This window comes from Nerophis ophidion, linkage group LG16 (genome assembly GCF_033978795.1).
Source record: "Nerophis ophidion isolate RoL-2023_Sa linkage group LG16, RoL_Noph_v1.0, whole genome shotgun sequence".
Classification (NCBI taxonomy): Eukaryota; Metazoa; Chordata; class Actinopteri; order Syngnathiformes; family Syngnathidae; genus Nerophis; species Nerophis ophidion.
This window is the reverse complement of record NC_084626.1, coordinates 5995106-6018451: the sequence shown is the minus strand read 5'-3', so window position 1 is coordinate 6018451 and position 23346 is coordinate 5995106. Positions and strand designations below refer to the sequence as shown.

General features: G+C 37.6%; 2 protein-coding genes across 8 annotated transcripts in view; one reads left to right on the top strand and one right to left on the bottom strand.

Moving 5' to 3' along the window:
* The window catches only part of per3 (period circadian clock 3), a 51152-nt gene extending 50912 nt beyond the window's left edge, over positions 1 to 240 (top strand). For all 5 annotated transcript variants that reach the window (XM_061922636.1, XM_061922638.1, XM_061922635.1 and 2 more), the window contains one exon: positions 1 to 240. This exon is cut by the window's left edge and continues 3502 nt beyond it. The gene's annotated coding sequence lies outside the window, so the exon portion shown is untranslated.
* Positions 224 to 23346, bottom strand: part of LOC133570021 (matrix remodeling-associated protein 8-like) — a 66109-nt gene continuing 42986 nt past the window's right edge. For 2 of the 3 annotated variants that reach the window (XM_061922640.1, XM_061922639.1), the window contains 5 exons: positions 20507 to 20668; positions 5278 to 5302; positions 858 to 946; positions 723 to 791; positions 224 to 652 (listed from right to left, as the gene is read on the bottom strand). In XM_061922640.1, coding sequence (XP_061778624.1) covers positions 630 to 652; positions 723 to 791; positions 858 to 946; positions 5278 to 5302; positions 20507 to 20668 — 368 coding nt within the window. In that variant the 3' untranslated portion in view covers positions 224 to 629. The remainder of the gene's footprint in view (positions 653 to 722; positions 792 to 857; positions 947 to 5277; positions 5303 to 20506; positions 20669 to 23346) is intronic. The other variant, XM_061922641.1, reaches the window with a different exon arrangement.

Genomic DNA, 23346 nt, shown 5'->3' with positions numbered 1-23346 from the left:
ATATATACATATATTGAGGGATGGGAATATACATAAGCATGTTAAAATATATGTATATATATATATGTGTGTGTATATGTATCTATATATATATATATACATACATACATACATACGGTATCATGGTATTTTGTAGGAAAATGTACACCAAACTTCACAAAAGCATACAAAAGCCGTTTGTCTTGAATTCAGGGACTGTTTGTGACACAAAAGAATGAATAAATTAACTATGATGTCTGATTTTATTTCAATTCTTGTAAAATAAAAACAATTTACAATTCAAACACAATTATAGCAATCGGAACAAGATGGATACAGTTACATTTGGCACCAAAAAGAGTCCTTTAGTGCGGTCAGAGAGAACAAAAGCGTTATGTGATTACCAAAGCTGTAATAGCGTTCACTTATTTACAATGGAGTCGTCATCCGTTTCAAATACAGTGTTGCACCTTCATTTAACAACCTCAGGGTGGCGCTGTGGTGCCTATAAAGTGGATTAAGTGTCTATGTTTCTCCAATGCAAAACAAAAACACTAATGACTGTTACTGAGAATGTGGATGCTGGAAGATCCCCAAGCTGTGGGACGTGTTCATCGGCCTCTGGACCAGCCAGTGACCTCGGACTTGTCTCACTTGCAGCATTTCTGCATCTCTGTAAAAACAGTTTAAACCATCTATAGGCTTGTTCAATTTAGGAACGCTTTTACATTTGCATTTGTTACCTTTGTCAAGATCAACGACTTTGCACGGCGTGTTAATGTTGACCTCTTTCAGCAGGTTGTTCTTAAAGTCTTCAAGGTCAAATAGGAGAAAGTTTACATGAGGGAATTCAACTTGCTGTGTTCCTTTTTGCTTACCGAATCGATCCTCCGACTCCCTGAAGGGCAGAGTCGCCCCGGAAACTTCCATCTCAAACTCCTCTGAGCTGCTGCGACTTCTGCTGGACCTGATTCAGAGGGTGAGTGAGTGAGTGTTTTTTTTTGTATTTCTACCCTTCTTGGGACATCAACAAGGAAAAATACCTTCCACTTAAGGACCACTGAACAAGTTAGGACATAAATCATGGTCCCAATATGGAAAATCATTACATCTAATAGAGAATGTCTCACCTGGTGGTGAAATCTATCAAAATTAGGGTGGTCCCAAAAAGGAGGGATTTTTCTAATTGACTGTGTGTCGGTTTTAAAAGTGCTCCCCCTCTGGCCAACATATGGAATAAAAAGTGTGTGTAATAATTAAAAATGTGTATATATATATATATATATATGTATGTGTGTGTGTGTGTGTGTGTATATATATACTGTCTGTATGTATGTATGTATATATATATATATATATATATATACATATATATATATATATATATATATATATATGCAGAGGTGTGTAGTAACGCGCTACATTTACTCCGTTATATTTACTTGAGTAACTCTTGGGATAAATTGTACTTCTACGAGTAGTTTTTATGCAACATACTTTTACTTTTACTTGAGTATATTTATAGAGAAGAAACACTACTTTTACTCCGTTCCATTTATCTACATTCAGCTCGCTACTCGCTACTTTTTTTTAATCGATCTGTTAATGTTTGTTTTGGTTAATGACAGAGCTTCAAAGTAGGATCTACGCATGCCTGCGTTTCACCAATCACATGCAGTCACTGGTGACGTTGGACCAATCAAACAGAGGCAGGCGGTCACATGACCGTGATACGTAAAACCCGACTTAAACATGTTGACAGACTTATTGGGGTGTTACCATTTAGTGGTCAATTGTACGGAATATGTACTGTACTGTGCAATCTAATAATAAAAGTTTCAATCAATCATTCAAAAGTGTAAAGGAAAAAAGACAGTTTTTATTTCAACCGTACTTCCCGTCATAAGCCTAAAGACTGATCGCACAGTTCCTGTCTTCACAATAAAAGGGCAGCTCCATCGCGCCTGCGTTAACAAAATAAGAGTCTCCGAAAGCCAGCGCAAACAAGCTAGCAAGCTACGGAGTTTGCCGCAAATGTATTTCGTGTAAAGTGTATAAAAACGAATATGGAAGCTGGACAGATAAGATGCCAAAAACCAACGACTTTCATGTGGTGTTAGACAGAAAAGAGGAACTTTTTTTCTCCTCCATTTGAAAACGTGGACGTCTGATTCCAATCAATGCAAGTCATCAGGACCAACTTATATTCTAGACTTCATGAAAGATAGGAATCTATATGTTAAACATGCATGTGTATTCATTAAAACACCTTTAACATGTGAACAAAAACGGCAAAATAAATAAATATAAATTATATACTGTATGTATATGTATATATATATATATATATATATATATATATATATATATATATATATATATATATATATATATATATGATATGTGTGTGTATAAATGATGTGTGTGTGTATGTATATGTATATATATGAGGTAGATCACCTCGACTTGGTCATTTACTAAGTAATTGATAAACATTGAAAAACTTATAGGGGTGTTACCATTTAATGGTCAATTGTACGGAATATGTACTGTACTGTACAATCTACTAATACAAGTTTTAATCAATCAATCAAATCAATGAATGCCTACTGAGGCTATGGTGCTGTTAAGTTATTGTGGCTCAATGTGCCATTTTTTAAAATTTTATTTTAATGTACTATTATTTAATATATATCATTGTTTTAGTTGCTTAAGAGATATTCCTGGCTCTGAATTTGCTCATTGCTATTTTTATGTTTTTGTGCATTATTTGTTGCCGTAATCAGGTTACTCATCAGTTACTCAGTACTTGAGTAGTTTTTTCACAACATACTTTTTACTTTTACTCAAGTAAATATTTGGGTTACCACTCGTTACTTTTACTTGAGTAATAAATCTCTAAAGTAACTGTACTCTTACTTGAGTACAATTTCTGGCTACTCTACCCACCTCTGTATATATGTATGTGTGTGTGTGTGTGTGTGTGTGTGTGTGTGTGTGTGTGTGTGTGTGTGTGTGTGTGTGTGTGTATATGTATGTATGTGTGTATATGTATGTATATATGTATGTATGTATGTATATATATATATATATGTATGTATATATATGTATGTATGTATATATATATATGTATACATATATATGTATGTATATACATATGTATGTATGTATGTATATACAGTATATGTATGTATACATATATATATATGTATGTATATACATATGTATGTATGTATTATACATATATATGTATGTTTTATACATATATATGTATGTATATACATATATATGTATGTATATATGTATGTATGTATATATATGTATCTATATATATGTATCTATGTATATGTATACATATATACATACATATATGTATGTATGTATATAGAGACATACTGTAATAACTTGACGTAAATAATGAAGACTAAAAACCAATTACAAACAAATAATAATAAAGTAAAAGCAGTATTTTTTCTCACAATGTCTCGATTTCTTTTTTATTAAATAGGGGAACATTTCTCATATTCTTTCTGTTGTTGTAATATTGGAATATTTTCCCGTGAAATTATTACTTTTTTATGTAAAAGTATTACATTTTGATGCAAAATGGTGACATTTGTCACTTAAAATTCTGACTTTTACTACCATTTTTTCGTTGTTCTTGTAAAGTAGTGAAATTTTTGAGTAAAATTCCGATTGCTATAATATTTTACAACATTTTAAAGTTTTCTTATAAAATTGTGATTTTTATCAAGTAAAATTTAGACCCTTTTCATTAAAATGCCAAAATTTTAAGCTTTTCTTGTAAAACTGTGACAGTTATTGAGTGGAATCCCAACTTTTAGCATAATATTGCACAAAGTTTTTCTTGTCAAATTTTGACTTGCGTTGAGTAAAATTACGACTTTTATTATAACACTGCCAACAAGTTTTTCTTATGAAATTGTGATATTTTTCTTGTGAGATTCCAACTCATTTTTCACAAGAGGCTTTTTTTATATTTGCATAGTATGTATATATTAATAATGTTGTAAATACAAATGTTTATATAATTAGAAAGGGTGGTCCTAAAGAGGTAGGCATTTTTCGGAGGTCTCCAGAAGGTACGTAATACATGAACGTGTGTGTGTGTGTGTGTGTGTGTGTGTGTGTGTGTGTGTGTGTGTGTGTGTGTGTGTGTGTGTGTGTGTGTGTGTGTGTGTGTGTGTGTGTGTGTGTGTGTGTGTGTGTGTGTGTGTGTGTGTGTGTGTGTGTGTGTGTGTGCGTGCGTGCGTGCGTGCGTGCGTGCGTGCGTGCGTGCGTGCGTGCGTGCGTGCGTGCGTGCGTGCGTGCGTGCGTGCGTGCGTGCGTGCGTGCGTGCGTGCGTGCGCACTGGAAATGCTGACATAATGGGGACATCGCTGTGTTTACACAGTCACCTTTAAGGGACCTGTGACGGGACAAAAAAAAAAACAGGTCCCCGAAAGGGAAACTCTTAAGGGATTTTTAAGCTCTGGCCCATAAAACAAGTTTAACGTCTAATTCGAACTTTTTTTTTAAGTGGTCCTCGGTAGTCACGTACAAATTTGTGTGAATTATGCAAAATCATTTAAATTTGGTCCCCGTGAACCATATTAACTTATTTTCCCCAGGGTCCCCAGTAAGTATGATCGCACATTATTTCGTCAATCCAGAGATTTAAAGACATGTATGAGCTAACTGGGCAGTGGCCATTTTACCTATTTTTTATATGCCTCCACAACTTGTAGAAAGGGTGGTCCCCACAAGTCACGATCAAAAACTTGGTCTCCATTTCGTATGTGTGTGCGTGTACGTGCGTGTGTGTGTGTGTGTTCTGGAAATGCTGACATAATGGGGACATCGCTCTGTTTACACAGTCACCTTTAGGGGACCTCTGACGGGCCCCCCCAAAAAAACAGGTCACCGAAAGGGAAATCCTTATGGGATTTTCAAGCTCTGGCCCATAAAACAAGTTTAACGTCTAATTTGAACTTTTTTTTTTTAAGTGGTCCTCGGTAGTCACCTACAAATTTGTGTGAATTATGCAAAATCATTTAAATTTGGTCCCCATGAACCATATTAACTCATTTTCCCCAGGGTCCCCAGTAAGTATGATCGCACATTATTTCGTCAATCCAGAGATTTAAAGACGTGTATGAGCTAACTGGGCAGTGGCCATTTTACTTATTTTTTATATGCCTCCACAACTTGTAGAAAGGGTGGTCCCTACAAGTCACGATCAAAAACTTGGTCCCCATTCCGTGTGTGTGTGTGTGTGTGTGTGTTCACAGTACTCACCTCATGGATGCCACTGAATACAACTCTACAACAAAAGGAAAGTATGTTTAGTGTACACTTAAAAGACAGTCCATCCATCCATCCATTTTCTACCGCTTATTCCCTTTTGGGGTCGCGGGGGGCGCTGGCGCCTATCTCAGCTACAATCGGGCGGAAGGCGGGGTACACCCTGGACAAGTCGTCACCTCATCGCAGGGCCAACACAGATAGACAGACAACATTCACACTCACATTCACACACGAGGGACCATTTAGTGTTGCCAATCAACCTATCCCCAGGTGCATGTCTTTGGAGGTGGGAGGAAGCCGGAGTACCCGGAGGGAACCCACGCATTCACGGGGAGAACATGCAAACTCCACACAGAAAGATCCCGAGCCTGGATTTGAACCCAGGACTGCAGGACCTTCGTATTGTGAGGCAGACGCACTAACCCCTCTGCCACCGTGAAGCCCCTAAAAGACAGTCCAACACAGGAATTGTCTAAAGTGGGTGTATACACCCATATAGATTACATTTTTTGGGGGGGGAAAAGAGACTTCGCTACATATATCAAAATAAAAACCCGAAACTCTGCCAAGCATTTTTGTTTTTTAAACGTTTGTTTACTGCATTTACAGTCCCGAAATTCAATTGAACACATCTCAAATATTCTTATTTTTCCCCTCCCCAATGAAGTAACCCAGAAAAATTATATTAAAAATAAAATAAAAATAATAATCTAGAAAAAAAAACACGTTTCAGTCAAATTAGTACTGGCAAATGTTGACATGAAGCCACAAAAAAATGCATTCCTGAATGTCCCCAACACGGTGCGGCATTACACAAAATCAGACAAGAGGCTCATCAATGATCTACCTTTTAAGTACTGTTCAATTGGGGTTACATTTGAGATCAGTCTTTTTGACGTATTTTAGGAAAACACCCCGTACTTCATGAAACTTAACAGAACAACCCTTGAATGGGAGCTTAATTTTCCCCAGTTCAAGGAAATAAAGACCACATTTAATCCAGCGGGTGTGGCTGTTGCCTTCCAATTTAGCACAATGAGTCTCCGAGCCAATAAAGTAGTGAATACTACCAACTTCTTTTTGGATTTGCCAAGAGAAGATGACAGAGGGGTTACCCCAAATGGTCCGCTTAGAGGATTCAGCTTGATCTTTTCGCCAATTACCAAAGACTTAAAAATTTTAATTAAAAAAGTTAGCATGTTAATGTTACAATGCTAGCATGCTAACATGCTAATCATTTCCACCAAGTGCCACCTTAGAAAACAACAGTGGCTCTCCAAGTACCACCATAATGACCGACATTGAAATCCAGCGTATTTCATATTTTTGGCCACTGTAACATCGCACGCACAGTTTGAATAGTAACAGTGGCCTTGTGGTTAGACTAGAGCAGGTGTGTCAAACTCAAATACAGAGTGGGCCAAAATTTTAAACGGAACAAAGCCGCGAGCCAAGGTTGAACAAATTAACCTTTTAATAGACCCAAACAAGTTTTGCATTAAATATTGAACAAGCAAGGCTTATATAACTTTAGTGACATGCAAAATCCAGTTTCAAATAATAATAATAATAATAATAATTTAAAAAATATCAATGGCATGTCAAATAAAATTTAAATAAAAATGTTATGCCTTTTTTTCTATTTGCAATCTTCTGAGGTAAATATCAAGTTTTTTGCACAGGCTAATAATACATTTTAAAATAAAATAACTATAATGAATGAACCAAACATTCAAACTTTGAAATAGCAAGAGAAAATGCATGAATAAAATGTTAATTATTGGTCAGTTTGCTGGAAGTTTCCCGGAAGAGTTAGTGCTGCAAGGGATTCTGGGTATTTGTTCTGTTGTGTTACGGTGCCGATGTTCACCCGAAATGTGTTTGTCATTCTTGTTTGGTGTAGGTTCACAGTGTGGCACATATTTGTAACAGTGCTAAAGTTGTTTATACGGCCACCCTCAGCGTGACCTGTATGACTGTTGACCAAGTATGCCTTGCATTCACTTGTGTGTGTGTGTGTGTGTGTGTGTGTGTGTGTGTGTGTGTGTGTGTGTGTGTGTGTGTGTGTGTGTGTGTGTGTGTGTGTGTGTGTGTGTGTGTGTAAAAGCCACAAATAATATGTGACACGCTGTTAGTATGGAGGAAAAGCGCACGTGACGACAGGTTGTAGAGAACGCTAAAGGCAGGGCTTTAAATGCACGCCCCCAATATAGTTGTCGAGGTGGAAATCGGTAGAAATTCGTGAGAATGGTTGGCCCGGGAGATTTTCGGGAGGGGCACTGAACTTTGGGAGTCTACCGGGAAAATTAGGAGGGTTGGCAAGTATGAGTATTAGCGGTGAATGCGGTGTTACAGCGGCACCGACGCTGCATAACACCGGCGGGTCAGCTCTATTGCTAAATTGATATTGCCTCAAGGGCCAAATTAAATTACACGGCGGTCCAGATTTGGCCTGCGGGCCAGAGTTTGACACCCATGGACTGGAGTGTCCACCCTGAGATCGACAGGTCGTGAGTTCAAACCCCGGCCGAGTCATGCTAAAAGGCTATAAAAATGGGACCCATTACCTCTCTGCTTGGCACTCAGCATCAAAGGGTTGGAATTGGGGGTTGAAAAGCCAAAAATTGATTCCCGGGCGGGGCCAACGCTGCTGCTCACTGTTCCCCTCACCTCCCAGGGGGTGATCAAGGGTGATGGGTCAAATGCAGAGAATAATTTCGCTAATCATGTGACAATCATGGGTACTTTAACTGTATTGGAATAAAGGGGCATAAAACACTGTACTTAAATAGTGAATCAATTTGTTGGCGTACCACTGGTGGCACACAGAGTACAGTTTGAGATAGTAATGTGCGGAGCGATACTGAAATCAAAACGGCGATACTTTAGATACTGCATACTGAAAAGAAAAAGTATAGGGGCGCCATATTGATGTATTTTTATTAAAAATGTTATCCATGAAAAAATGCTTAAAAACATTTTTTGTTACAGCTTTGTATTATTGGTGACTAAGTGTATTATTATTATTATTATTATTATTATTATTATTGTTATTATTATTATTAGTTACAATATTCACTGTTTTTTCTCAATGCATACATCACTTTTTTTCTTCTTACATATTTACAACAGTTTTTTCCCCATGTAAGAATTAAATAAAAATACTAATACGATGTGTCAAAAATAGTATTGTTCAGTTACACATTTAACAGTGTTGTTGTCATTTTTAAAATTAATTAAAAAGTTAGTATTTGATTTTTTTAATTAGCTAACTAAGCTGTACTTATATTTTGGGTATATTTTATTTTAATTGAAAGCTTGTGATATTTTAGATCAGGGGTGTCTAAACTGGCCCTGCGATGAGTTGCCGACTTGTCCAGGGAACACCCCGCCTTCCGCACGATTATAGATGAGATAGGCACCATTCTCAGAATGTGTATTGGCCCACCTCAGGTGAATTATTTAAATTTTTTGTGCAAGGTTCTTAAACTGAAAACGATTAATATGCAAAACAGGTATGAAAGTGACAGGAGTGAGTTGTTAGCTTAGGATTAGCAATGGAGTGAATGCTCTTGAGGCGCGTATTGACACTAAAACTGCATAAATGTGAGCCGTTGTTATAAAAAGGTCACATAACAGTGCTAAAATAATAAACCCTGTTATAGTTGTAAAATATAATATGGAAAAAAGATGAGCGAGCAGCATCTTATAAGTACATGCAACATTGGGTGTTGTGACGCGAGAAATTTGGCCGCCATCTTGAAGTGGTGATGAGGAGCCTAAACTGACAGTTGACAGGTAGAAAACAAAGATGGTGTTCAGCGTTTTCCTGCTCAAATGAGCGGACTGTTGAAATTAGGAATCTGGAAGGTTACTTTTCACAAGTAATATTTAACATTAACGTATTATTTACTGAGTAATTGTAGGGCTGGGCGATATGGCCTTTTATTAATATCTTGATATTTTTAGGCCTTGTCGCGATACACGATATATATCTCGATATTTTGCCTTAGCCTTGAAAGAACACTTGATGCATATAATCACAGCAGTATGATGATTGTATGTGTCTACATTAAAACATTCTTCTTCATACTGCATTAATATATGCTAATTTTAAACTTTCATGCAGAGAGGGAAATCACAACTACCGTATTTCATTGAGTCGCCACCGGGGCGCTAATTAATTTAAAACCTCTTCTCACCCCTGCGATTACTAAAGGCATGCGGTAAAAGTAAGCGTGCGCTAATTATTTTAAAACCTCTTCTCACTCCGGCACTTACCAAAGGCATGCAGTAAAAATTTGAGTGTGATGTAAGCTTGGACCTTAAATCCTACTGAATAGCTCTTAATCTTCTTCCCTTTATGCGATTTCAAATTACCGGTATTGAAATCAGCCTCCTCCATTTTGAAAATGATGACAGGGGGAAGTGTTACTCGTGACGTCACGAGTTTGACCAGGCGGTTATACTAAGTTTGACCCGGCAGTAATTCAATGCAGGCGCATACTATATGCACTGCGGCAATTCAAGGAAATACGGTAAGTCAATTGACCAAAACTGTATTTATTAAACAGTTATTAAGCAGTGGCACAAACATTCATGTCATTTCCAAAACAGAAAGCGCAGGATTATCAGAGACATTTTAAACCAAGCTGTAAGTGCACTTTAGTGCATGACGTCACTAAGATGACATATTAAAACAACACTAAATTAAAGTGCACTTTTTGTACAGAACGCCACTATAATAGTTTAAAACAAATAAAGTGTACTTTAAGCTATTTCAATAACTGTCAAATAAAAAATTAGCTGCGTAATAGGAAATTAAATAGTGCATATCCTTTCGCTATGTTGTACGTTATCTCCTTCTGTTGACTATTTTTTTCATACGGTGTTGATCTGGAAATGGTTGCTTCGGCACTTTGTGGGCGTGTCACCGAACGGAGATGTTGACATGCGGAGTTTCAAGCACTGCTCATTCTCTAGTGGGTGACTTTTGAAATGATGCTACAAATTAGCAGTAGCGTTACTTTTTGTAGCAACGTTTTTGCCACATACTTGACATATTACAGTATTCTGCTCAACATTTTAGACAAGAAAGAGTGATAAAAGCCTGCTGTGTAATTCCCGCAGCTAAAAGCAACTGCGTGAGAACGTATACTCGAACATCACGATATAGTCATTTTCTATATCGCATAGAGAGAAACCCGTGATATATCGAGTATATTCGATATATCACCCAGCCCTAATTGGTTGGTATTTTGTGAAAATAATCTTACCACAGAGTTGAGAAGGAGCAAAGATCTTTAATAGTACTGAAATCGAAGCCGCTAGCAAACAAGAGTATGACCATAATAGAATTGCTTCTCAATTGAATTATTGAAATTTAAAAATGTCATATTTAAATGACATAACGTTGAAATAAATGATTAAGATGAAGATTGTAAGAGCCAACAGGAGTAAAAGTTAGGACCTCAGTCCAGATTGTGTAGGGGGGGTAATATATACTGGCTAAGTAGACCAGTGTTTTTCAACCACTGTGCCAACCACACTTTGCCGTGAGATACAGTCTGGTGTACTGTGGGAGATGATCTAATTTCACCTATTTGGGTTAAAAACATTTTTTGCAAACCAGTAATTATAGTCTGCAAATGACGTGTTGTTGTTGACTGTCAAGAGCTCGGCAGAGTAACCGTGTAATACTCTTCTGTATCAGTAGGTGGCAGCCGGTAGCTAATTGCTTTGTAAATGCAGGTAAAAAGGTGTCTTATGCTTAAACCAAAAATAAACAAAAGGTGAGTGCTTAGGGAAGGCTATGCAGAACAAAATTAAAACTGAACTGGCGACAAAGTAAACAAAAACAGAATGCTGGAAGACACCAAAAACTTACTGTGGAGCAAAGAGGGCGTCCACGATGTACAAACCCCGTTTCCATATGAGTTTGGAAATTGTGTTAGATGTAAATATAAACGGAATACAATGATATGCAAATCTCTTTCAACCCATATTCAGTTGAATGCACTACAAAGACAAGATATTTGATGTTCAAACTCATAAACTTTCTTTTTTTTTGGCAAGTAATAATTAACTTAGAATTTCATGGCTGCAACACGTGCCAAAGTAGTTGGGAAAGGGCATGTTCACCACTGTGTTACATCACCTTTTCTTTTAACAACACTCAATAAACGTTTGGGAACTGAGGAAACTAATTGTTGAAGCTTTGAAAGAGGAATTATTTCCCATTCTTGTTTTATGTAGAGTTTCAGTTGCTCAACATTTCAGGGTCTCCGCTGTCGTATTTTACGCTTCCTAATGCGCCACACATTTTCGATGGGAGACAGGTCTGGACTGCAGGCGGGCCAGGAAAGTACCCACACTCTTTTTTTATGAAGCCACGCTGTTGTAACACAAGCTTAATGTGGCTTGGCATTGTCTTGCTGAAACAAGCAGGGGCGTCCATGAAAAAGACAGCGCTTAGATGGCAGCATGTTGTTCCATAACCTGTATGTACCTTTCCGCATTAATGGTGCCTTCACAGATGTGTAAGTTTCCCATGCCTTGGGCACTAATGCACCCCCATACCATCACAGATGCTGGCTTTTGAACTTTGCGTCAATAGCAGTCTGGATGGTTAGCTTCCCCTTTGGTCCGGATGACACGATGTTGAATATTGCCAAAAACAATTTGAAATGTGGACTCGTCAGACCACAGAACACTTTTCCACTTTGCATCAGTCCATCTTAAATGATCTCGGGCCCAGAGAAGCCGGCGGAGTTTCTGAAGGTTGTTGATAAATGGCTTTAGCTTAGCATAGTAGAGCTTTAACTTGCACTTACAGATGTAGCGACAATCTGTATTTAGTGACAGTGGTTTTCTGAAGTGTTCCTGAGCCCATGTGGTGATATCCTTTAGAGATTGATGTCGGTTTTTGATGAAGTGCCGTCTGAGGGATCTAAGGTCACAGTCATTCAATGTTGGTTTCCGGCCATGCCGCTTACGTGGAGTGATTTCTCCAAATTTTCTGAACCTTTTGATGATATTATGGACTGTAGATGTTGAAATCCCTAAATTTCCTGCAATTGCACTTTGAGAAACATTGTTCTTAAACTGTTTGACTATTTGCTCACGCAGTTGTGGACAAAGGAGTGTACCTCGCCCCATCCTTTGTTGTGAAAGACTGAGCATTTTTTTGGAAGCTGCTTTTATACCCAATCATGGCACCCACCTGTTCCCAATAGCCTGCACCCCTGTGGGATGTTCCAAATAAGTGTTTGATGAGCATTCCTCAACTTTATCAGTATTTATTGCCACCTTTCCCAACTTGTTTGTTACATGTTGCTGGCATCAAACTCTAAAGTTAATGATTTGCAAAAAAAAAATGTTTTAGTTTTAACATCAAATATGTTGTCTTTGTAGCATATTCAACTGAATATGGGTTGAAAATGATTTGCAAATCATTGTATTCCGTTCATATTTACATCTAACACAATTTCTCAACTCATATGGAAACGGGGTTTGTACTTCTAAGATGTCTAAGTTCTCATGACATGCTGGTGATGCAACTTCCTGTGGACCACGTAACTTGGAAACTATGAATTAGAGACGGGGTTTACGGCTGTTTTAGTTTGAAGGGAGCCGTTCCAAAGACTGGCTCATTGTTACAGTTCTTGTTTTTTCTCTGTTATTTTTTTTTTTTACTAGCAAAATGATCACTCGTTGGCCTTATAAGATAATAATTTATGTTTACCCAAATAATACTGTATTGGTAAGAATGTTTATGAAATATTGTCAATAATTGTATTAATTTTTTTGTTTTTACTGTAAGCGTTCTGCGATGAGGTGGCGACTTGTCCAGGGTGTACACCACCGTCCGCCCATGTGCAGCTGGGATAGAATCCAGCGGGAAAAGCGGTAGGAAATGGATGGATGGACTGTAAATATTCCTTAAGGATGCTTTGACAGTGATATCAATATGTTGAATTATCCCTAACCTAAAGAACTTAGTGGCATTTCAATAAAACAGATGAAAATACACAACGCAAGAGGATAGGTTGATTGGCAACACTAAAATAGGCCTAAGTGTGTGAATGTGAGTATGAATGTTGTCCGTCTATCTGTGTTGGCCCTGCGATGAGGTGGCGACTTATCCATGGTGTACCCCGCCTTCCGCCCAAATTTAGCTCAAATAGGCACCAGCGCCCCCTGCAACCCCAAAGTGAATAAGCGGTAGAAAATGGATGGATGGAAGAATGTGAGATGTATTTGTTTACAAAAGATTAAATCAAATTTCAATTAAAAATAGGGAATGATAAAAAAAATTACTTACAAAATTGTTCTACGCTATTTAGTGTACATCATGTGACCTACAGCAGAACAATGAACCATACAACTCAATACAAAAATGATGTAATAAAATCCATTAAAAATAATTTCAAAACTTGTAACTATTTAGTTAAGTTTTCAGTCGGGCGAAGTTGTCTCTGCATGTTCCTAGAAACGGCTCACAACTGCCAGAAAGTTCCCTAAAAACGAACCGTTCAAAAGACTCGACTCGTTCACGACCGTCACGTCTCTAATATGAAGTCCTTTTTTACAATTTAGTCTATCGTTCACAATCATGAAAGACCAGAATACATACAGTGACGAAAATAAGTATTTGAACACCCAATTATTTTGCAAGTTCTCCCACTAAGAAATCATGGAGGGGTCTGAAATTTTCACGGTAGGTGCATGTCCACTAGAGATGTGCGGTTTGCGGTCTCATCCGCGGATAAACCGCCGGTCGGGCGGGTGACATGACGAAAAAATTGATTTTAATTAGATTCGGGCAGGTGGCGGTTGAACCATCCGGAAAAATTTGATATACATGGTGCTGGGATCGGTATCCTTTGCCATTCAAAGAGCCATTTAAGACCCGTGTCACAAAGCGAAGAAGACAATAGGAGACGCTTTTATTCTTTAGAACAGGGGTGCCCATTACGTCGATCGCGAGCTACCAGGTGTGTCAGTCGATCTCCAGCCAGGCTTTTAAAAAAAATAGACCTAAAAATTAGTGATCATCAATCTTCACCAAGACGTCACTTAAATGACATTCACGGTACCGGAGGGTCTTGTGAGATGACGCTGGCTGCTGCAAGATCATTATTATTAAAAATGACCAAGAGGAAGGCGAGAAACACTTTTTATTTCAACAGACTCTCGCGCCGTACCTTCCGTCAAAACTCTAAAGGCCGACTGCGCATTTCCTATCTTCACAATAAAAGCCCTGCTTCATGCTGCCTGCGCTAACTAAATATAGAGTCTCGGAAAACTGGCGTGCACAAGCAATCCCTCAGAAAGCTGGCGTGCACATCACTTGTGATATAAACAATTTTAACACTCTTAGTAATGTGCGCCACACTGTGAAGCCACACCAAACAAGATTGACAAACACATTTCGGGAGAACATCCTCCAGGGAACACAACATAAATGCAACACAACAAATACCCAGAATCCTTTGTATCCATGACTATTCCTGACTATTTTATACACCCCGCTAGCAGCAAACCCCGCCACCCCCCGTGCGTCGGTAAGGTGGGCGGGGTTGGGGGCACTGGGGTGTAAAATATATTCAGGTTGTATCACAGATACAAAGGATTCTGGGTATTTGTTGTGTTGCGTTTATGTTGTGTTACTGTGAGGATGTTCTCCCGAAATGTGTTTGTCAATCTTGTTTGGTGTGGCTTCACAGTGTGGCACATATTAGTAAGTGTTAAAGTTGTTTATATCACAACCATCAGTGTACTCTGTATCACCTAGTATGCCTTTCAATCTTGTACGTGTGATTGCGGAAGCTGCACACAACATGTTGCCGGACTAACAATTGGTTTGTACATGTTGTTGAAGGTGTCAAAGTCAATGGCTTCATAGCACGCCCATATTCTTGTAACCAGGGTGAACACCAATTGGATATTTGCAAAAACGTTAGCGGCTCCCATTGTCTTCATTACTCTGTGAAATGGGTTTAAATACCTCTGTGAGTGGTAAAGATGGCCGACCTCTGATGTAATTCAGCGGGCGGGTGGCGGGCGGTTGCTGCTGTTTATAACATAGCGACAGGTGATCAGATAAAAAGGCCCAGGTGGGCCATCTACGCACCTGTCGCTGAATTCGAGGCCAGTCCTGGCAACACCCTGCTTCGCTGCAGGCCACGCCCCCTCCACAGTTAGCTTCAGAATAACAATGTTATTACAAGGAATAAGAGACCTCTCTAGAAATGTTGGTCTTTCTTAAAAATGCACATGTTTTGTAGTGTTCAGTGTTAAAAAAAATGTTATATGCCTCTTACGGAAATACGTTTTAAAATATTTGGCTTCTTGGCTCTCTCAGCCAAAAAGGTTCCCGACCCCTGTCTTAGTGTATTACCAACAGTGACCATGGCCAAGTGCTGGCGTGTAGTCCTGGGCTGATTCCTGACCTTTCTTAGCATCATTGAGACCCCACGAGGTGATATCTTGCATGGGGCTCCACTCCGATTGAGATTGACCGTCATGTTTAGCTTCTTCCATTTTCTAATGATTGCTCCAACAGTGGACCTTAATTCACCAAGCTGCTTGGAAATTCCTCCGTAGCCCTTTCCATCCTTGTGGAGTTGTACAGTTTTGTCTCTGGTGTCTTTGGACAGCTCTTTGCTCTTAGCCATGCTGAATGTTTGGGTCTTACTGATTGTATGGGGTGGACAGGTGTCTTTATGCAGTTAAGGACCTCACACAGGTGCATCTGATTCAGGATAATACAGTTGAGTGGAGGAGGACTTTCAAAGGTGGACTAACAGGTCTTTGAGGGTCAGAATTCTAGCTGATAGACAGGTGATCAAATACTTATTTTCAGCTTTATCACACAAATAAATTGTTAAAAAATCATTGATTGGGATTTCTGGATTCTTCTTTTTAGGTTATCTCTCATGCAGCGGACATGCACGTACCGTGAAAATTTCAGCCCCCTCCATGATTTCTAAGTGAGAGAACTTACAAAATAGCAGGGTGTTCAAATAGTTGTTTTCTTTACTGTAATTTATTTATTTTTTCGCATTCTAACATGTAAAAATCATCTAGTTCCAGGTGGCTAACAACGCAGCTAATGTTAGCAATCAATTCTACCTCTAAATCACTTAAAAATACCGTTCTGTATCCTGTATAAAATCAAATTGTAGCAACATTGTTATCGTAAGAGTGAACACTGAGGAATTCTTTATCTGTCTTTGTAACACATCGGCATGCTACGGTATTAGCCGTAAAAGCTACGGAAAGAGATAAGTTAGCTTCTTCGTCAGCACGAAACGTGTTTGAGATTGTAATGCACAACACAATGCGATAGGACACCAAGCTGTACTGAGTGAAAAACATTTACAATATTTACAATAATTTGGAAAGTATTACTTCATGTTTTGTTTGTACACAGCTCGCCAGACAGTGTATGTACTCTAGTTGCCCTTGTTAACATGACGTGCTGCCTGTATCATGATTGATATAAAGTGTGACTCACTCGATGTACGGGGACATTTATTTTTCCGTTTTATTTGGGTAAGCACTTCATTTATGTCGAATTAATATTGCTTCAACTTCCACATTTTGCAGCTTCCAGTCACTTTCACTTCACTCTCTCAGCTTCTGTCTGCTCCAACATCTCACTCCTCCTTTGTTCTCGCTTCTAAAAGCAGTAGTTAATCCTCAATATATTCAGATTCAAAAAGATAAGGTCGTGAATCCTCATTTGTCCAAAAATAGCAATCTTTGTTGTTTGTTACCAAGTCTGCCATGATTAAAAGACACAACACCGTTTTGTTTCCCAAAGTATGAACTAACATTTGTTGCCAGAAATCAGATGTGCACTGCTATGGAAACGGAAATAAATGCGCGGAAGAATTAGTTTCGGCAATGATTAAAATTACCAAAACACGGTAAATTTTGTATATATTACATATTGCTTTGAAGGTGTTTTTTTGCTACCTTATAAATATATATACTTGCCGTGTGTATATTGTACATATTACCTATTGTTATGAAGGTGTCTGTTATTACATTATAAAGATATATACTTGCAGTGTGTATATTGTACATATTACATATTGTTATGAAGGTGTCTGTTACTACATTGCATATATACTTTGTGTGTATATTGTACATTACATATTGTTATGAAAGTGTCTGTTACTACATTATATATATACTTGCAGTGTGTATATTGTACATATATATTGTTATGAAGGTGTCTGTTACTACATTATATATATACTTGTGGTGTATATTGTACATATTACATATTGTTATGAAGGTGTCTGTTACTACATTATATATATACTGTGTGTGTGTGTATTGTACATATTACATATTGTTATGAAGGTGTCTGTTACTACATTATATATATACTTGCAGTGTGTATATTGTACATATATATTGTTATGAAGGTGTCTGTTACTACATTATATATATACTTGTGGTGTATATTGTACATATTACATATTGTTATGAAGGTGTCTGTTACTACATTATATATATACTGTGTGTGTGTGTATTGTACATATTACATATTGTTATGAAGGTGTCTGTTACTACATTATATATATACTTGCAGTGTGTATATTGAACATATTACATATTGTTATGAAGGTGTCTGTTACTACATTATATATATACTTGCAGTGTGTATATTGTACATATTACATATTGTTATGAAGGTGTCTGTTACTACATTATATATATACTGTGTGTGTGTGTATTGTACATATTACATATTGTTATGAAGGTGTCTGTTACTACATTATATATATACTTGTTGTGTATATTGTACATATTACATATTGTTATGAAGGTGTCTGTTACTACATTGCATATATACTTTGTGTGTATATTGTACATTATATATTGTTGTGAAAGTGTCTGTTACTACATTATATATATACTTGCAGTGTGTATATTGTACATATATATTGTTATGAAGGTGTCTGTTACTACATTATATATATACTTGTGGTGTGTATTGTACATATTACATATTGTTATGAAGGTGTCTGTTACTACATTATATATATACTGTGTGTGTATTGTACATATTACATATTGTTATGAAGGTGTCTGATACTACATTATATATATACTGTGTGTGTGTGTATTGTACATATTACATATTGTTATGAAGGTGTCTGTTACTACATTATATATATACTTGCAGTGTGTATATTGTACATATTACATATTGTTATGAAGGTGTCTGTTACTACATTATATATATACTGTGTGTGTGTGTATTGTACATATTACATATTGTTATGAAGGTGTCTGTTACTACATTGCATATATACTTTGTGTGTATATTGTACATTATATATTGTTATGAAAGTGTCTGTTACTACATTATATATATACTTGCAGTGTGTATATTGTACATGTATATTGTTATGAAGGTGTCTGTTACTACATTATATATATACTTGGTGTGTATATTGTACATATTACATATTGTTATGAAGGTGTCTGTTACTACATTATATATATACTGTGTGTGTGTGTATTGTACATATTACATATTGTTATGAAGGTGTCTGTTACTACATTATATATATACTTGCAGTGTGTATATTGTACATATTACATATTGTTATGAAGGTGTCTGTTACTACATTATATATATACTGTGTGTGTGTGTATTGTACATATTACATATTGTTATGAAGGTGTCTGTTACTACATTGCATATATACTTTGTGTGTATATTGTACATTATATATTGTTATGAAAGTGTCTGTTACTACATTATATATATACTTGCAGTGTGTATATTGTACATGTATATTGTTATGAAGGTGTCTGTTACTACATTATATATATACTTGGTGTGTATATTGTACATATTACATATTGTTATGAAGGTGTCTGTTACTACATTATATATATACTGTGTGTGTGTGTATTGTACATATTACATATTGTTATGAAGGTGTCTGTTACTACATTATATATATACTTGCAGTGTGTATATTGTACATATTACATATTGTTATGAAGGTGTCTGTTACTACATTATATATATACTGTGTGTGTGTGTATTGTACATATTACATATTGTTATGAAGGTGTCTGTTACTACATTGCATATATACTTTGTGTGTATATTGTACATTATATATTGTTATGAAAGTGTCTGTTACTACATTATATATATACTTGCAGTGTGTATATTGTACATGTATATTGTTATGAAGGTGTCTGTTACTACATTATATATATACTTGTGGTGTGTATTGTACATATTACATATTGTTATGAAGGTGTCTGTTACTACATTATATATATACTTGGTGTGTATATTGTACATATTACATATTGTTATGAAGGTGTCTGTTACTACATTATATATATACTGTGTGTGTGTGTATTGTACATATTACATATTGTTATGAAGGTGTCTGTTACTACATTATATATATACTTGGTGTGTATATTGTACATATTACATATTGTTATGAAGGTGTCTGTTACTACATTATATATATACTTGGTGTGTATATTGTACATATTGCATATTGTTATGAAGGTGTCTATTACTACATTGTATATACTTGCAGTGTGTATATTGTACATATTGCATATTGTTATGAAGGTGTCTGTTACTACATTATATATATACTTGCAGTGTGTATATTGTACATATTACATATTGTTATGAAGGTTTCTGTTACTACATTATATATATACTTGGTGTGTATATTGTACATATTACATATTGTTATGGAGGTGTCTGTTACTACATTATATATATACTGTGTGTGTGTGTATTGTACATATTACATATTGTTATGAAGGTGTCTGTTACTACATTATATATACTTGCAGTGTGTATATTGTACATATTATACATTGTTATGAAGGTGTCTGTTACTACATTATATATAAAATGTTGATGGAGGGTTTTGAAGTTGTTTTAGAGACTTTATGGACCCTTTTAATTACAATTTTACAAAGCAGGTACAGGCAGCAAAGGCCATTTTCCCAGTGTTCAATGTAGTTCAAATTCATTATTTTCGATACTGCATTTATTGATCAATGTGCCAGAAATGTTTTACAGTTAATTTGATCCTACATTTTCACAATTTATTTCCTGGGAAAGCGAATGGCCAATGTAAAAATACTGTAAATACCTCTCTTAACTTTGTTAGCATCTTTATTAACGTGTGCAAATACCTACCCAGAGTTTTTCGTCTGCGCGTGATGAGGATGATGAGGAGGACAATGAACGCCAGGAGGAGGACGGCGGTGAGAACGAAGCCGAGCGGCATCAGGAAGTGATGTCTCTGGTCGGGCAGGACCACGTTGATGACCCGAGGAGGCCCCACTTTGTTCTCCTCATCTGAAAGGTTAGGGAACAGTCCACCTTTAGCTTCCATAATTCTTAACATAGTCATCACAAGTTCAAAAGTACAAACCCAGTTTCCATATGAGTTGGGAAATTGTGTTAGATGTAAATATAAACGGAATACAATGATTTGCTAATCATTTTCAACCCATATTCAATTGAATGCACTAGAAAGACAAGATATTTGATGTTCAAACTCATAAACTTTATTTTTTGCAAATAATAATTAAGTTAGAATGTCATGTCTGCAACATGTGCCAAATTAGTTGGGAAAGGGCATGTTCACCACTGTGTTACATCACCTTTTCTTTTAACAACACTCAATAAACGTTTGGGAACTGAGAAAACTAATTGTTGAAGCTTTGAAAGAGGAATTCTTTCCCATTCTTGTTTTCAGTGGCCTAGTGGTTAGAGTGTCCTCCCTGAGATCGGTAGGTTGTGAGTTCAGACCCCGGCCGAGTCATACCAAAGACTATAAAAATGGGACCCATTGCCTCCCTGCTTGGCACTCAGCATCAAGGGTTGGAATTGGGGGTTAAATTACCATAAATGACTCACGGGCGCGGCACTGCTGCTGCTCACTGCTCCCCTCACTTCCCAAGGGGTGATCAAGGGGATGGGTCAATGCAGAGGACAAATTTCACCACACCTAGTGTGTGAGTGACAATCATTGGTACTTTAACTTTAACTTTTAAATTTATGAAGAGCTTCAGTCTTTCAACAGTCCGGGGACTCCGCTATTGTATTTTACGCTTCATAATGCGCCACACATTTTCGATGGGAGACAGGTCTGGACTGCAGGCGGGCCAGGAAAGTACCCGGACTCTTTTTTTTACAAAGCCGCGCTGTTGTAACACGTGCTGAATGTGGCTTGGCAATGTCTTGCTGAAATAAGCAGGGGCATCCATGAAAAAGATGGCGCTTCGATGGCAGCATATGTTGTTCCAAAACCTGTATGTACCTTTCAGCATTAATGGTGCCTTCACAGATGTGTAAGTTACGCATGCCTTGGGCACTAATACAAACCCATACCATCACAGATGCTGGCTTTTGAACTTTGCGTCGATAACAGTCAGGATGGTTCGCTTCCCCTTTGGTCCGGATGACACGATGTCGAATATTTCCAAACACAATTTGAAATGTAGACTCATCAGACCACAGAACACTTTTCCACTTTGCATCAGTCCATCTTAGATGATCTCGGGCCCAGCGAAGCCGGCGGCGTTTCTGGATGTTGTTGATAAATGGCTTTCGCTTTGCATAGTACATATACATTTTTTTTTTTCCCCAAGATGGCGCTGCTGTTGGCAGGAGCTCTGTGCTCTTGTGTCATCCTTTTGGGTTTCCCTATTGTTTTCATGTGTTATTATATTTTCTTGCCTTTTGGTCCGGGACCCTTTGGGACTGTGTGACAAGGGGTGGCACTTTCGTGACCTCTGTGGTGCTTTTTTTGTGGACTTCTGGATCTGCCTCCTGGGAGCCTTTTGGCCATGGAGACCAGCTGCTGGGTGTCTGCCACACCGGAGTCGGTTTGGAGGGACTAGAGGAGATGTGGATGAGGGGACAGGGCTGCGGAGCTAGCACTGAGCGCTGGGACGGAGAGGCTTTGCAGTGTTTTGGCTGGGTGAGCAGGTGTCGGACACCTCAGTCACCTTGGACGTATCCTCGCTCATCCATGCGGACTGGACACTGGCCGAGAGTGGAGTCGGCTTTCTTGGTTGCTTTGTTGGGTCTGCTCCTGTCTCTGGCCATGCTCCCTCCACCGCAGCGGACGATGGCGTGGAACACCGCAGAGGCCACCACAGTGGAAATGTTTCTTTTACTTTTTATTCATAGCTGTATGTAGAAGTGTCCGGTTGTATCTGCGATCCTGTTCTGTTTCCCTGTAATGTTTGTCTGATCTTGAATGGGATTGTGCTGAAAATTTTAATTTTCCTGAAGGAACTCTCCTGACGGAATAAATAAAGTACTATCTAATCTAATCTAATCTAATCTAGTACTGCTTTAACTTGCACTTACAGATGTAGTGACCAACTGTATTTAGTGACAGTGGTTTTCTGAAGTGTTCCTGAGCCCATGTGGTGATATCCTTTCGAGGTTGATGTTAGTTTTTGATACAGTGCCGTGTGAGGGATCGAAGGTCACAGTCATTCAATGTTGGTTTCCGGCCATGCCGCTTACATGGAGTGATTTCTCCAGATTCTCTGAACCTTTTGATGATATTATGGACTGTAGATGTTGAAATCCCTAAATTTCTTGCAAGTGCTCTTTGAGAAACGTTGTTCTTAAACTGTTTGACTATTTGCTGCCGCAGTTGTGGACAAAGGGATGTACCTCGCCCCATCCTTTCTTGTGAAAGACTGAGCATTTTTTGGAAAGCTGTTTTTATAACCAATCATGGCACCCACCTGTTCCCAATTTGCCTGCACACCTGTGGAATGGTCCAAACAAGTGTTTGATGAGCATTCCTCAACTTTATCAGTATTTATTGCCATCTTTCTCAACTTCTTTGTCACGTGTTGCTGGCATCAAATTCTAAAGTTAATGATTATTTGCAAAAAAAATGTTTATCAGTTTGAACATCAAATATGTTGTCTTTTTATAATATTCAACTGAATATGGGTTGAAAATGATTTGCAAATCATTGTATTCTGTTTATATTTACATCCAAC